General features: G+C 44.7%; 1 protein-coding gene across 3 annotated transcripts in view; it reads right to left on the bottom strand.

Annotated features, from left to right (window-relative positions):
* Nucleotides 1–16833, bottom strand: part of LOC137428873 (F-box/LRR-repeat protein 2) — a 120077-nt gene that overhangs the window by 23395 nt on the left and 79849 nt on the right. For all 3 annotated transcript variants that reach the window (XM_068118714.2, XM_068118718.2, XM_068118717.2), the window contains 6 exons: nucleotides 12078–12146; nucleotides 11852–11947; nucleotides 10334–10460; nucleotides 9291–9365; nucleotides 9030–9160; nucleotides 2491–2551 (listed from right to left, as the gene is read on the bottom strand). In XM_068118714.2, the coding sequence (XP_067974815.2) occupies nucleotides 2491–2551; nucleotides 9030–9160; nucleotides 9291–9365; nucleotides 10334–10460; nucleotides 11852–11947; nucleotides 12078–12146 (559 nt within the window). The remainder of the gene's footprint in view (nucleotides 1–2490; nucleotides 2552–9029; nucleotides 9161–9290; nucleotides 9366–10333; nucleotides 10461–11851; nucleotides 11948–12077; nucleotides 12147–16833) is intronic.

Here is a 16833-nt window from a genome sequence, read left to right as displayed (position 1 = left end):
GTCCGAGGCAGAGTCTGTTCGGCACGTTCGGCACACGTGATAGCTCGCTGCTCTCTGATTGGTTGAATCGTTTTTTGGACATAGCTCGGTAACTACTTGTCCGATTAATATGAAACCTTGAAAAGGCACATCCTCGGGTCCCCAGCAATATACCTGGCAAGTTTCAAGTATATCGAACCCGTGGTTGTCGAGAAACAGCGGTCACAGACACACATACATACATACACACACACATACATACACACAGAGATTACTGGAATTATAGATAGATGCAAAGTCGATCTAGTGGGAAACACATATTTAGCCTACATGGAATAAGGAAATACACTATTTAAAAGATATATCGTGACCTGCGTGTAAGTTTCATGGAATTAACTAGGACGCCGACTGCGACCATTATTTACATTAACAGGGTGTTACCGTACCTTTTGTAACGTTCACATTGTAACGTTTTCACATTCGTTACACTTCCTCCAAAATTGTTACACTTCTCAAAAACCGTTACACTTCTCAAATTCGTTACACACTTCTCAAAATCGTTACAATATATACACACACAGTATATCTATATATCAATTCCTAATACGCGACCCGACTTCTAGTATTCGCGAGTTTGCCAATTCAGTCTGTCCAATAACCTAATTCCCCATTTCCCATTAAACCAAGGTATCCATATTCACGAATTCCTGATATGTGAGGTTTTCCAAGAACGTAACCCTCACGACAATGGAGGGCTTACTGTATTCCAAATCCTGATAATTTTAACGCTGTCAAAAGATAAGCCAAGTGGAAAATATGTGCGTGTGTGTCGTTGGTTGTTATCTCCATTTGCGGGTTCCAGGAGGTGGAACAGAGTCCTCCCAGGACCCAAAGTATCCACCTCCTCTTTGGTAAGGTATCACAGTTCATGGACCAAGATGTTCAACTTTTTCAGTTTTGTTCCAAGGGCTCTTTCCAGGATCGTCACCGAACCCCGGATTGCCTCCGGTTGTGGTTCATTTGTGGTAATATTCCCGGGGACGGTTTTCAAAAAGTCCGTAAGGTTCTTCATCATTCCTGTTGGTCCAAGATCTTCATCATTCCTGTTGGTCCAAGCTTCAGCTTGCAAGATCCCTTGACCTCGTTGTTTAGGTCTTGGTATTTGGTCATTTTCTTGATTTCTGTGTTGTTTAGGCCAAAATCGCGAGGTACAATATCTCAATCAGCAATGCTGTCTTTTCCTTTTTGTTCCTCTGTACAATGTCCGGACGCAATGCTTTGTTGTCTAGATGTTTACGCTCGATGAAATCATCAGGTCGTACGTGAGCATGACGTCCTCATTTTCAACGATTGCCAATGTAAGCATCGTAATAATGTAAGCAGCATGACGTCCTCATTTTCAATGATCGCAGGAATTTTGTAATTTGTTCAGGGTGCCGGCGATAGCTCACTTACTCTCGACAAATGACAAAGTGTGATCTTTAATGTCCGCAAACTAATGTTAGCAGACGAGATGCCAGGTTAACATCCATCCAAGGGATGACACACACATTGATGCATCACCCTGCATGTGAAACACTGGGATGACAGTTTGTAGCTGGGTCAGGATTCAAACCCAGGCTAGGCAGCTTAGAGGTGAGTGTGCGTACCTCAATGTCACCCTGCCGGCCAAACCTCACACACGTCATTGAAGAACCAGGGACTTTAAGTTTGCAAATGAAAAGCATCTCAAAATAAAGTTGCCCACATGGGCCATCTGTTTCCCGACATTGAGAAGTTGCTGGAGGCCTGGCCTTGGTCTTCAAAAGTGCGCGTGCGCGCACACGCACGCACGCACACACACACACACACACACACACACACACACACACACACACACACACACACACACACACACACACACACACTTCTTCACTTCTTAAAATCTTCAAAAAGAGTCCTGCGCTGTGTACCTTGTTTCATTTTGACCAAGTAACAGGAAGCAGACTTGGCCATATTCTTCCACAAACTGTGCCATTGCCCTTCATATTTTTCACCTTCCTGAACATTCAACCAAAATTATGCTTAACTTATTTGGCAGTAAGACTGTTCTATGTATTGAAGGATCATCATAAATGACTAACAACTTCCATGGATGTGATAAGAGTGGTAATTTAACTTTTCACTACCTGAGATTACAACATCATGGAGTTCACTTTTTTAGATTCCTCAACGTACGAACGAAGTGAATAATTGTTACTGTAAATAAATGAGATTTTGGGTGCAATTTCATATATTGCTGTATTTATGCCCCCAATATCCCCCAACCTATATCAAAGAACTAATCAAAGTTGTCGACAAAAAACTAATCTGTAGCAAGGTTGTCTGACTACCTTCATGTACTCAGTATGTACCCAATTGGTGTACTCTGATGCTGGCTCAACTATGGATCCTACACTTAGACCTCTGTGTGTCCTTACTATTACAGAACCACTTGGTCGATAGATACAAAATGCGGTAATTGCTACTTACCCTTGCCAAGACCTGAAAACCTGCATCGGAGAGCTGCGAGCAACCAGCCACCTCCAGGATCCTGTACGGAACAGAAAACCAGATTCAATGGAGGCAAGGTGAATGCAGCATAAACCTTATTTTTTCTTTGGTCCTTTCTTCACCGATTGGTGTGAGCATTACGACCTGTTTGCTACACTTGGCATTGTGAGTAAACGCAGAATTTACTCGACTGTCAAATTCAGCTGTGACAGTGCATGACAAAACCTCAGCATTAATAATAGTGCAAAAGCCCCATTTGGCCCGAGTCAGAATCAGACAGTCCAACATTTTTGGCTGTAGAGAGGAAATAAAATAAAGAGAATGAACCGCAGCTTCGCTGAGCCTTGACCACTAAATAAAGTCCTCACAGTTTGTGTGTATATGTGTGTATATCCATGTATGTGTGTGTGTTTGTGTGTGTGATTGTTTGTGTGTGTGTGTGTTTGTGCATACAATGATCTCCATAAATATTGGAACAGTGGAGTCAAACTTGTTATTATTGCTATACACTCAATAAATTTTCATTTGAGATCAAAAGATGAATATGTCAACAAAAAAGTACAAAAGGCCAACTTATATTTACTGGTATTTCTATGTATACATGGTTTACCATTGTAGAACAACAGCACTTTTATGTTCTTCACAGCAATACGGATTTCAATTCAACCAATTACAGCTGAACTACCACTTCACAGATGATGTAATTGTTATCAACCTACAGGGTGTCCACAAAGTCACACATCATAGACAAAACATTTATTTGTAAGGTTGGCTCCATCAGTTGTTCGAAATGTGTCCCACCAATCTCAAACACAGGTTTGTAAACGGAAAAGCAGGTTTCTCTGAATGTTCTTCAACATATCCGGGCTAATTGTTGAATTAAATAATTTAATTTCCGATGATAAATAATCAATTAAATCATTTCCTATGATGCGCGACTAGGTGGACACCCTGTATATACCCCATATGGAATAAATCACATACAGTGCCTTCAGAAAGTATTCCTACACTTTTTCACCTTCAGAAACCTTGACTTTTTCCACATGTTGTTGTGTTACAGCCTGAATTTAAAATGGAATAAATTAAGATTTTTTTTCCACTGAACTACACATCATACCACATAATGTCAAAGTGGAATTTTTTTTTTTTCGAAAATATTTTACAAAGTAATTAAAAATTAAAAGCTGAAAAGTGTTGAGTCAATAAGTATTCAGCCCCTTTGGTATAACACTCCAAATTGAGCTCAGGTGCATCCAATTTCCATTGATCATCCTTGAGATGTCTCTACAACTTGATTGGAGTCCATCTGTGGCAATTCAATTAATTGGACATTATTTAGAAACAAACACACCTTTCTACATAAGGTCCCACAGTTGTCAGTGCATGTCAGAGCAGAAACTCTACCATGAAATCTAAGGAACTGTCCATATAACTCCAAGATAGAATTGTGAGGAGCAAGATCTGCGGAAGGGCATAAAACAATTTTTACAATGTTGAAAGTTCTCAAGAGCTCAGCGAGCTCCATCATTAGGAAATGCAAAGGATATGCAATTACCCAGTCTCTTCCTAGAGCTGGCCGTCCGACCAAACTGGGCAACCGGGCAAGAAGGACCTTGGTGAGGGATGTAACCAAGAACCCAATGACCACTTTGACAGAACTACAGAGTTCCTTGGCTGAGATGGCATAACCTGCCAGAAGGACAACAGTGTCTGCAGTGTTTGTGGGAGAGTGGCGAGACAGAAGCTACTCTTGAGAAAAAGGCACATGACAGCATGCCTGGAGTTTGCAAAAACGTACATGAAAGACTCTGAGAGCATGAGGCAAAAAATTTCTGTGGTCTGATGAGACGAAAATTGAACTCTTTGGCCTGAATGAAAAGTGCTGCGTCTGACAGAAACCGAGCACAGTGTATCACCCACCTAACACCATCTCTACCGTGAAGCATGGTGGTGGCAGCATCCATCATGCTATGGGATGCTTTTCAGCGGCAGGGACTGGGAGACTTGAAAAGATAGGGGGAACAATGAGTTGAGCCAAATACAGGCAAATCTTGGAGGTGAACCTGCTTCAGAAGGCAAAAGACCTTAGACTGCAGCAAAGATTTATGTTCCAACAGGACAATGATCCCAAGCGTACAGCCAAAGCAACACAGTTAGCTTCAGACCAAGTACATGAAAATTTTTGAGTGGCCCAGCTAAAGCTCAGACTTGAATCCCATTGAGAATCTGTGGAAAGACTCGGTGGATAATACGGTAGCCATCAGCAAACTGAACATGATGGGAGCAAGACCTTCCTCAATCCAGTGGGTCTGCAGCTTCCTCTCACATCGTATCCAGCAAGTTAATTATAAGGGGGAACTTTCTATGCCTCTCTCAACAACTGGTGGCATCCCAGAAGGAACGCGACTGGGTCCGCTCATCTTCTTGGCCCTCTCATCAATGACGCTCTCCAGTCATCTGACATCAGGAGGTGGAAATACGTGGATGACCTAACGTTGGCAGATTCACATCAAATGGACTCTCCATGTACCCTACCAACAGCCCTCTCAGAATTGGAACAGTGGTGCACAGATTCCAAGATACAGCTTAACCCAGTTAAGTGTCAGGTCATGCAGGTGTCGTTTATTCGCCACCAGCTGCCACCACTGCTGATCCAACTTAACAACGTCAGACTAGAGGAAAGTCAGCATGTTAAACTGTTGGGTGTTGTTGTCAGCAATGATCTCAAGTGGGCAGATCATGTAAACCTCATCACTTTAAGGGCGTCGAGAAAACATGCTTGGATCTTTGAAGAAGTTCCATATTCCGACAGAAGATCTCATCACTGTGTACATTTCTTACATCAGACAGATGTTGGAATATTGCTGTCCCGTATGGCATTCCTCACTGACACAACAACAGCATGCATTGATTGAATCGATACAAAGACGAGCATTGAGGATTATTTTTGCTGGCGATTATGATTCCAACCACAATGCCTTGAGTACTTGCCAGCTGAATTCACTGTGCGAACGTTGTGAACAACTTTGTAGAAACTTTAGAGCTTATGTGTATAGTAGATTCCCAGACTGGTTACCAGACAAACAATCGTCACTTAAAGAATTACGTCACAGTAAAAAACACATTGAAATTAGGTGCAAGACTGAACGTTACAGTAAGAGTGCAATGCCTTATATAGTTAGACTTTTAAATACCATTAACGTCCTCTGAGTAAGACCAATCTCTCTTCTTCTTTTTCAATAATAAGGTATCTTTTAATGACATGTCAGGTGCAACAACTCACAACTTCCTACATGTTTGATATTTTTGTTATTATTAAGATTGCCATTATCCTAACATGTATCCAATCATGTAGGTTTTATAATACAGCATGTATACTGTGCAACAACAGATTCACTTCTTTATCGTTTTCTAGCTTTATATTTTTAGGAAATTTATCTTGGTGCTTATTATTTCAGCCATTTTAACAATGTGCGTATTGTTACGTTGGTAGGGGGCAGGCAGTGATTACTTTAGACCAGGTAGATTTGTATAGAATAGCATGCTCCGTTTGTCGTGAAGAAAAACCACCATGTAATAAGTAGGGATCCGGTAGGTCGTGTGTTCGGATTAAGTGTTACGTGTGGCCATATGAAGGGTGGCTCTTGTGCTAATTAGCTCAGGGATTATGGGTAAAATTATCCCTTGTACGTCATTACCTCTGTATCTATTCATTTGTCTCTTTTGACACCAAACCAAAGACACGTAGGGCTAGAATCCCACATTTAAACACTCATTAATAAAAACCAACCGGAAGTCATGCATTGAACCCTACCGCTGACAACCCTGACTTGGGAGGCACACATAGGTCGGGCAGGCCGAGGCCATGCCCGGAGGAGCCATGGTTGGTCAGGGTTCTTGATTGACAGGAGGGCTGGTAAGAAGTGACTCCCTGATTGGCGAAGCACGGCCGATGACGTGAGAGCATGGGTGATAAAAGGATGCGCTAGTGGACATTTTGCTCTCTTATTCGCTGGGCTCTTCTCTTTGCTTCGCTCTCTCTGTCTTCGCCCCTCTCTGCTCTCTGCATATGGTCTGGATCGCGGCAGTCGGCATCTGTCTCTCTCGTTCTGGACAAAAAAGCAAACGATCGTGCTTGGACCACGGGCTCAAGGAAGCGATCGGACCGGCCGTGTTCGGAGACACCACTGGTGGACGTGCAGAGGAAAAGGGCATGGCCGGGAACCGAGGGCTGCAGCTTCCCACGGGAGACGACGGGAACAGGCCCGGCTGGAGGAGTGAACTGCATGTGGACCGTTTGATTCGTGCGGGAGGCCTAGCAGCACGGGAGCGAGCGGTTCCCGCCAAGGAGCGAGCGGTTCCCGCCAACGCCCCGGACGATTTTGACAACCCCTGACGAGACCCCACCAGTGATCAGAGTTAAGTGCACCACACACACATTATTTGAAGTTACCTTTCCCTGTGTCCGTGTTTCAAGTCTGGTTGTGGGGACGCCCCAATTGAGGAAATTATTTGATCGTGCGTTTTGATCGTTTGAGGAAAGCGTTTGAGGAAGGCGTTTGAGGAAGGCGTTTGAGGAAGGCGTTTGAGGAAGGCGTTTGAGGAAGGCGTTTGAGGAAGGCGTTTGAGGAAGGCGTTTGAGGAAGGCGTTTGAGGAAGGCGTTTGAGGAAGGCGTTTGAGGAAGGCGTTTGAGGAAGACCTTTGAGGAAGGCGTTTGAGGAAGGCGTTTGAGGAAGGCGTTTGAGGAAGGCGTTTGAGGAAGGCGTTTGAGGAAGGCGTTTGAGGAAGGCGTTTGAGGAAGGCGTTTGAGGAAGGCGTTTGAGGAAGGCGTTTGAGGAAGGCGTTTGAGGAAGGCGTTTGAGGAAGGCGTTTGAGGAAGGCGTTTGAGGAAGGCGTTTGAGGAAGGCGTTTGAGGAAGGCGTTTGAGGAAGGCGTTTGAGGAAGGCGTTTGAGGAAGGCGTTTGAGGAAGGCGTTTGAGGAAGGCGTTTGAGGAAGGCGTTTGAGGAAGGCGTTTGAGGAAGGCGTTTGAGGAAGGCGTTTGAGGAAGGCATTTGAGGAAGGCATTTGAGGAAGGCGTTTGAGGAAGGCGTTTGAGGAAGGCGATTGAGGAAGGCGTTTGAGGAAATCATTTGTTTGAGGGAAGCTGTTAGTACCTGTGAAGACTGTTTGCAGTGAGGGACCAGGGCAGTTTGCCAGGAACAATTAGTGGTCCTGGAGTTGCTGAGGAGATTTTGCGGTTCCGTTCACAATTCCTATCCCCATAATCACCAGTGATTTTATAAATCCATCATACCTTTCCCCTAACGAAGGGACACAGTGGACGTGTCTATCCACTTTGAGTGAGGAGAGGTTGGACCAAGCCTCGCTCGGTTTTTTTTCTTTCTTCTTTGCTTGTCTAAATTTATTTGGGTGTGTCTGATTGGCTCCATTGTCTTCTTTAATGGAGGTAGAATTACTAAGGGGATCTTTAGACCGAGTTAAGAACTGCACTTTGTCTTGTATATTGCGATCCCCTCATTCTCCCCTGCATGTTTTGTTTGCCCATCCCTCAACAAAACAACCTGTATAAATGTTCCCCCCATGACTCTCCCTCGCCCCCTTGGAAATAAACCCCATTGAATTGTTCCTCCAATCTGTCTGCAGTGTTTTTCTTTCATTGTGACAGCATAGTCCACACTAGTGATGTCCGAGACATTATTCCCCAACTGTTTGGCTCCATCACATAGCTGGCGTGTGGCTGGCCATTCCACTCAGTGATCTCCCCTCCCTTTCCCCTCCCCCCTCTTGCCCCCCTCCCCCCCCCCCTTCACGAATAAATACATAAGCAGACACGCATTGAGGGTGCAATCCCCAGTCAGGTCAACCACCTCATCTTCAGGTAAATGGTACTTAGATGGAGGATCCTGGGTGATGTGGTAGACTGATTTGCGTCCGTGATTGACTCGCAGTCCGCCGGACAGCAGAGTTATCCACGACTGCCAACCTCAGGACTGGAGGTTGAGCTGATCCTGAGGAGTAGCCCCCTTGGTGGTGAAGTCGAACCCCGGTGCCTTATCAATTTTATTGACATTCTTACGAAATAATAAGAATGATATTAACAATTATGATAGTAATAATTTACAAGTATAATAACAGGACCGAGTCGAAAATCATAGCCTAAGCAAGTGTGAAAATGTATAATCAAAGCGAAAAGGAATTTGAATACATGTGTAACTCAACTTTTCAGAATGTTTTGCACTTGCGCATACACCTAACGCCCCATCCTCCTCTCCCCCAACCCTCGCCCCCCTGGAGCTCCTTAGGGAGCGGGTGTTTCTCGTGTAACAAAAATGACAAAAACAAACAAACAGGATGACATTAAAACAAAGCCAAAGTATGAACTGTGACAAAACTGTGGAACCCGTTGAGGTTGCAATTTTACTTTTTGAACCGACACATAGCATTGTTAGCAAATGTTCAATGGAAATCAAGCCCTTGGACGTGGAATCAGCAACTGTGAACGAATAGAGTCCTAACCTGAGCCGAAGGCAGTTGTTTCCCAAAGCAGTTAGCAGTGCATCGGTGAGCAGGGTGCAGCTCGACACAGACATGGACTGCAGTTTGTGACAACCCCGGCAAACGGGAATGATGCCTTCATCAGAGACACGCTTCAGGGTAGGACCAATAGTAGATCAGAATGAGTAGGGAGCGAATTAGAGATAGAGGGAAACAGGTTAGAGTTAAAAAAATACATCGTGATGGAAGTGAGTAGTGGAGCAGGACTATCACCAATTTTACCGAGCAGTTTTGCAGGTTGAGCGTGCTGAGCTCCGGACAGTAGCGACCAATGTGTCGAAGTGCAGCATCATTCATCTGTGAGGGGCAAAAAATATTTATTTTAATCCTGTTTGGCAGCGGGTACATCGAATAAGAACATACTGAGAGTCCTTCACTTACTATCCAGGAATAAAGGTGCGCCCGATGACCCTTAAATGCATACACCGTTGTCCCATCACAAGGGTGTGACCAACTACCTGGAGAATCCCAAAATTTAGTTTGTCATTTCAATAGAAATTATAGACAGCTTTGAAATTTGAAATACTAGGGCATGCCCGTACTATATATATGCCCGTACTATATATCTATCTAAAATTATATCCCCCCCCCTCTATTTACATGAAATGGTTTGGTCCATTCGCAACGCCAAAGCGAACGGCGAACGGCTTGCGAGTACAGTGACAACCCCCCCCCCTCTATTTACATGAAATGGTTTCGTCCATTCGCAACGACCACAGAACCCCCCCCTCTATTTACATGGAATGGTTTGGTCCATTCGCAACGCCGGCACACGCGATCGTTCGCTGCTCTCTGATTGGTTGAATCGTTTTTTGGACATAGCTCGGTAAGTAATTGTCCGATTAATATGAAACCTTGAAAAGGCACATCCTCGGGTCCCCAGCAATATACCTGGCAAGTTAAAAGTATATCGGACCTGTGGTTGTCGAGAAACAGCGGTCACAGACAAACAAACATACAGACAGAGATTACTGGAATTATAGAGAGATTTATCAAATTTTTGTTTATATTGCATCCTGTAACCAAGAAAACATTAAATATCAGATTAACTTGCTCACCTTATTAAAGAATGAGGGATCAGGCCAATATCATGACCAAAATGCCGTATCGACCTTTCATATTTGCCAGTCAGCTAGCCAGCCTCGACAGTGCTACGGTTCTATCTGGTGATTCTTGAATCTCCAGACAGAAGCATGCAATGTCCCGCACCACGGATACAAGCAGTTTGCACTTCCGAACAAAAAGTGGGCCGTGCCGGGCCTTGCCTGGAGGCAACCCTTGAGCAGCAAGACCTTGAGATTCGGGCACTCGCGCACCATAGCTGTGATGCCATCCTCGGTCACTTGGTCGCACCACGACACATTTAGGTGCTCCAGGTTCTTGCATCCCTCACTGCGCCGGAAATGAGGGGCAAAGATAATCGAGCGATTGATGTAAACCATCGTGATTTCTGGAAAGTTTTTACCTCATGTTGACGGGAAATAAATATAGCAGCAACCTTTGCCAGGAAATCAAATAGGCACACATTGAAAGAAATTGATATTTGGAACACATGTTGGGTTCATGCTCACCAATAATTCTACATGTCATATTGTTCCCAGACAGCTTTTTTGTATACTAAGTCGAGGCTCGTGTAAGAGCTAACACATAGAACATACAATAAAGGGAGTGGGAAGAGGGGGAGAGAGAGGGAAGCGCAACAACAGTAGAGACCAGGGACATCGGGAGATCTGTAGAAGGGAGAGGGCTGGGGCGGGGTATGTGGGATAAACAAGATGGACACCACAGGGACTTTCAGGAAAGAAATCGGAATTTGAAGGAGGTGGGTTTAAGGTGGATTAACGGTGTTAGAAAATATCAAGGTTTTGGATGGGGGTGAAGATAAGAGATGGTGGTAAACAGCTGTTTTGAAGACCTGGAGGGAGGTGTGGGATTGAAGAGAGTGTGGGAGTTTGTTCCAGAGGTGGGAGAAAAGAGGAATGAAAGAGTGAAGGTGAGCAAAATTACTATGGAAATTACTATTACCTATTTAATAATAAGTTATTAAAATTATTCCCATTATTAAATTATATTAATTACTATGGCAATTACTGTGGAAATTATTAAAATAATTCGAAATTACTATGGAAATTATAGAATGTAGAAATTATATTACTATGGAAATTACTGTGGAGATTATTAAATTAATTACTAACGACTATGGAAATTAGAGAATGTAGAAATTTTATTATTATGGAAATTACTGTGGAAATTATTAAATTAATTACTATGGAAATTAAAGAGTGCAGAAATTATATTACTATTACGTCAAAGAACTACAACATCACAAGCTGGAAGGCCTACTGCACTTGTCCGTTTCAAAAATATGTTTCCGGCTGGCTGAAGTGTTCAAATGGCAGGAACGTGTATGAAGACTAATCAAGAACATGCCCATCGAAAGCCAAATAACAAACACCAGCTGTAGATACGCAATGCCAAATGGTGTCAGTGACGCTTGCCCAAACTGATGGAAAACGTTCTGGTGCTCCCTCAACACACTGCCACTGAACTCACGGATGAGCAGGTGCAACAAAGGAAATGTTATGGTTTGACTGCCAAAATCAATATTCTGGCAAAAGAATACTGGAACTGGATATCAGATAAGAGGAAGGCGATTGGGCATACAACTGGATATTTAGCTTGCTATATCAGAGGGCATACAACAGATGAAAGATCAAGTACATGGATTTTGTTCATACGGCACAAAAGGTCACAAAAATATTCCCAATGTCCTCCGAGCTTACCTCAAGGCCTTCAGGGAGTAGTTTGTGATGACCGTGCAGGAGGTCAGGTCAAGATGGCGCAGCTTTGAGCAGAACTTACCCAAACTGCCACAGGTACTGCAAAGAGATGTACAGGAAAGGAAGAAATGTGAGGTGAAAGAGATGTACATCTGCAAATGAACAATGACACAGGTACCCAGCCAGCAGAGTAGAGCAGATGAATGAGTGCAATAGAGCCGTAACTCACTTGTCAGTGATTTTAGTGCAGCCGTTCAAGCTCAGTGTCTCAATGTTCCTGCAGTTTTGAGCAAATGTTCTACACAACACAGGATAGTGGTGACACAAATAAAGGCAGATTCATTATCATCTGCATTACTACAATAATATATTTTGAAGAAGAGGACACACATGCCTTCTAGCAGTGCTATGTAACAGTCACAATAGATGCATTAGACAGCCATTTGACAAAGTGAATCACATATATTGTTACGGATTTGTCACTTCCGCCTTTGATGTTATTATGTACCTGCAAGATTTTTAGTTTCAGGTAATATTGTTGTTAAGATTTTTGTGTGAAATGGAGATGACTTTTGTAAAAGGTAAAAATAAATGTTTGTGAAGGAAAAAGGAAAATGCAGCAAAGAAACCGGAAGAGGAGAGAGGAGGACATTGGCAGGGAGGAGGCGGCCATGAGAGAGATACAGCCGTGAGTCGCATCGAGGCTGCGAGCGGACTTTTTTGATATTGGTCACGAATGAGTTGAGGCTTCCTGTGAAATGGATTGCCTGCAACATCGTCCTATATTGCGATTGCAATTAAACCTGCGTCTCAGGTTTTATAACCAAGCGTGAGCTGTTGTTGGCGGGGAAGCAAGATCCTCCATTACAGGCCGATCCACCATTTTCCCTCGAGGAGGCCGTCTGCCTGGTGCTTCGTGCTTTGTCGTTGGGATTCCCATATCGACATCTGTGTTGATCGCCGTTGGTTTCCATATAAGCTCAATTCCCATATCGACCTCTCACCTCGTAACTCGTCTGCAACCGCGCCGATACCTGCCTGTTCTTGCAGTTCTGCACGACTTCGACATTCACCCCGCGTTGGGATTTGTGCACGGACTTTCGGATTGTTATATTCCACTCACGTTTGGCGTATCATGAGTTTATTGCTTGGAGAGCAATGGGGAATGATGGTACCATCATATGTATTGTTCATTTGATGCAAGTGATATTTTCATTGTACTTTCTTTAAGAGTGTTATTATTGTGTATGTGCGAGTTCTTAATACAATTACTTGTTTTGTTCTACAATGGCATTGGTGTGGTTTTACCATGGTTTATTAGAACACTCAGAATAACAAAAATCTTTCTGCTGCGTTCCCTCTCGAGACTCTTGAGGGGCACCGTAACCAGAGTTTGGGGAGGTAACACGTAACATACGTAACATACATACATATATACATATATATATACATATATATATATATATATATATATGTATATATATATATATATACATACATACATATACAGACTTGGCATTTAATATGGAATTTTTTTTTTCTTCTTGACGGGTTTACTTTCTGATCTCAGTATATCAATCTGGTGAGTTTATTTTACTCTTCGGTGATGTCTTTGTTGAAAGAACCATGTCACTGATTGTCTTTCGCAGCAAGAAGTCAATAACAGGATTATATCACAGGTGGCGTGACAAAATGTAAGGACAGGTACATTTGACGATTGGCTTCACAATCGGGTATATAAGGGTTGTTGCGTTCTGTATTAGTGGAAAACAACTGCTGCACGTCTACAAAAGTTATTGCCGCTTCCTCTGGAGATGGTCCGTCAACTTGACAATGCAGTTTGTCATGAAGTGGTGGCTTTACAAAATTCTGGCATGAAACAGCGTGCTATTGCTCAGCAGTATGGCATCACTCAAGGTCAGGTGTCAAAGATCCTGAAACGAAATGCTCAGAGGGGTGTCCCTACTCCAATACTGAGGCCAGGACGTCCACGCAGAACCACAAGGAGAGATGATCGCCAGCTGCACCGGTTAGTCCGCAATGGCCGTACCAAGTCAGCTAATCGGCTGAGGGCTGAGTGGCAGCAACTGACAAATGTGCCTGTATCCAGAAGGCTAGTCAACCAACGACTGGTTCAAGCAGGCTATCGTGCTAGGCATCCCCTGAGAAAGCCACGCTTGACCAGACAACACCGCCAGCGCCGATTGCAGTGGGCCAGAGAGCACCGTCAATGGCAGCCAGGACACTGGAATCACGTGATCTTCAGTGATGAGTCTAGATTTCTAGTCTATCGTCAAGATGGCCGCGTCTGTGTGCGCAGACAAGTGCATGAAGCCTACAACAAAGATTGTATAGTGCCAAGAGTCCAAGCTGGAGGTGGTGGGGTGACCGTTTGGGCTGCTTTTCATGCAGGGGGCAAAACTGACCTGGTTGTTCTGAATGGAAACCTGAACCAGTTCAAGTACAGGGTCATTCTGGAAGAAACATTGCTTCCATTTGCTCGTGCAGCCTTTCGAGGAAACTTTGTCTTCCAAGATGACAATGCACGGCCTCATCGTGCTCGCATGATCCAACACTTTCTTGCTGACCGTGGTATAGAGCATATGGAGTGGCCTGCCATGTCCCCGGATATGAATCCGATAGAGAACTTGTGGGCAGAATTAACGCGTCAAATCGACAACTTGGTCCAGCAGCCGACCTCTGTGCGTGAATTGCAGCAGACTATTGTCACTGCATGGCAAGCCATTCCTATCCAAACCTTGGCAAATCTCGTGAACAGCATGCCTCGACGTGTACGTGCTCTCCTGAATGCTCGTGGGGGTTACACGAAGTACTGAATTGTAATTTTACTGTCCGTAATCCCAGTCATAATTTAGCTTTTGTTTTTGTGGAAATTTTTTTTGGCTAATGTGCAAAATAAAGAGATACTTCTGGAAAACGTACAGAAGTTTAACACAGTACTGTCCGTGAATTGAGTTCGATATCAGTTTACATCACTTTCAAGGATCAATTCCCCCTCCCCTCCTCGACTCCTCCCTCACCCCTCCCCTCCAAATCTCCCCCATATCCCATCCCTTTCAAATCCCTCCCCTTGTCCCTTCCCTCCCAAACTCCCCCCTCGCCCCTCCCCTTCAAATCTCCCCACCCTCATTTCTTCTCAATTTCCCCCCTCCCACTCCCCCTCCTCAAAGCGTCCTCCCTGCTTCTTCCCCCTTCCAACTCTCACCTCCATCTCCCCCAACCTTCTGCCTCGCTCTTCCCCCTCTTCAAATAACACCTCATTGTGCCTCACCCAATCACCATCAAACCTTTTGTCCGCCCCATCCTTCCCTTTCTCCGAGCTATTCTGAAATCTCTGACACACCTTCAACAGCTCTCCCTACCTCTTCCACCTCTTCCACATCTTACCCTGCCCCTCCTCCCCCCTGTTCTGTATCCGATGCTCCCCCTTCCTCTTCATTAACGGTATGGACCTCAAACATCCGGGGCCTTCGTTCAAACGAAACTGATCTCTCCATACAGGTTGCTTCTGTCAAACCAGACGTGAGCTGCTTAACAGAAACGTTCCTCCTTCATGATGTCTCTGATTCCTTAGTATCTCTCCCGGGTTACTCCCTCCTCCGGTATGATAGATCTGAGCCTCGTCCTGGAGGTGGGGTTGCTATCTTTATCAAAAACTCTCTTCCTCACTCGCCCTGCACTGTACTCTCTCCACCTCACCCCCAGGAATACCTCTGGCTACGGCTTCCCCTTCGCTCCCACCTCTTGTTCATATGTGTGTTGTACCGTCCACCAAACAGTGATGACTCCATCTACATCTCGCTGTCTGATAATATGGACCAACTTCTATCTACTCATGCCAACTCTCTCTTCCTCATATGTGGTGATTTCAACTGTCATCATGCCAGTTGGCTGGGTGTGGGTACCTCCCTCACCAGCCATGGCTCCTCAGCAAAGGACTTCTGCGACTCACTGGGACTGACACAATCTGTCAATTTCCCGACCCGGATCTCAGTCAACGGAGCATCTTCTCTTCTGGGCTTGGTTATGACTAACTTCCCTGAAAATGTCTGCTGCTCTTCTTCTGCGCCAATCGGATCATCGGATCATGTCCTTGTTAAAGTGGACATCTCTCTGACCATTCTCAGGGAGCCTGCTCAGCGTCGACGAGTCTGGCATTTCACTCAGGCCAACTGGCACGGTCTTCAAGCAGCCATCAATCATCTGGACTGGTCTCCCATCTCTACCACCTCTGACATCAACTCATCCTGGGAATTCTTCCAAAGTAAATTGCTCTCCCTCATGCACAGATTTATCCCATCTCGTCTTCAGTTGTCATACCCTTCCTCCCGTCCATGGTACACGGAATCTTGTGGTGAGGCTGTTGCCCAGAAACAGCTTGCCTTCGTCTCCTGGAAAGCAAATCCAACGGAAGGAAATCTCATTTCCTTTCACAAAGCCCGAAACAAGTGTGTGTCCACCCTCAGGAGAGCCAGGAAACAATATCTCTCCGTTCTCAAAAATGAACTCTCTTATCTGTCTCCCTCTTCCAAATCCTGGTGGCGTCTGGTCAAATCCGTTTCTGGTGTTTGTTCCCCCTCCATCCCCTCCCTTACCTCAAACGGCTACACAGCTGACTCCGCACGTGAAAAAGCTGAATGCCTCAACTCTGTGTTTGCCTCTAAATCTTGTGTCCCAAACCCATCCCTCTCTGTACCCACCATACCCAGTCGTACCCAGCTGCTCCTGGACTCCGTGTCCTTTCCTCCTGACGAGGTGGAAAAGTTTCTGTCAACCCTCGACTCTGATTCTGCAACTGGACCCGACGGCATCAGCCCACGGGTCCTAAAATCCTGCTCTGCCGCTCTATCTCACCCTCTCTCTGTTCTCTTCACCCTCTCTTTTGCTCAAGGTCAACTGCCATCTGCTTGGAAATCAGCCAACATCACCGCTTTGCACAAAAAAGGGGCAAAAACAGATCCTAG

This window comes from Myxine glutinosa, chromosome 6 (assembly GCF_964187855.1).
Source record: "Myxine glutinosa chromosome 6, kmMyxGlut1.1, whole genome shotgun sequence".
Classification (NCBI taxonomy): Eukaryota; Metazoa; Chordata; class Myxini; order Myxiniformes; family Myxinidae; genus Myxine; species Myxine glutinosa.
The sequence above is the reverse complement of the archived record's forward strand: the minus strand, read 5'-3'. Positions and strand labels throughout refer to the sequence as shown.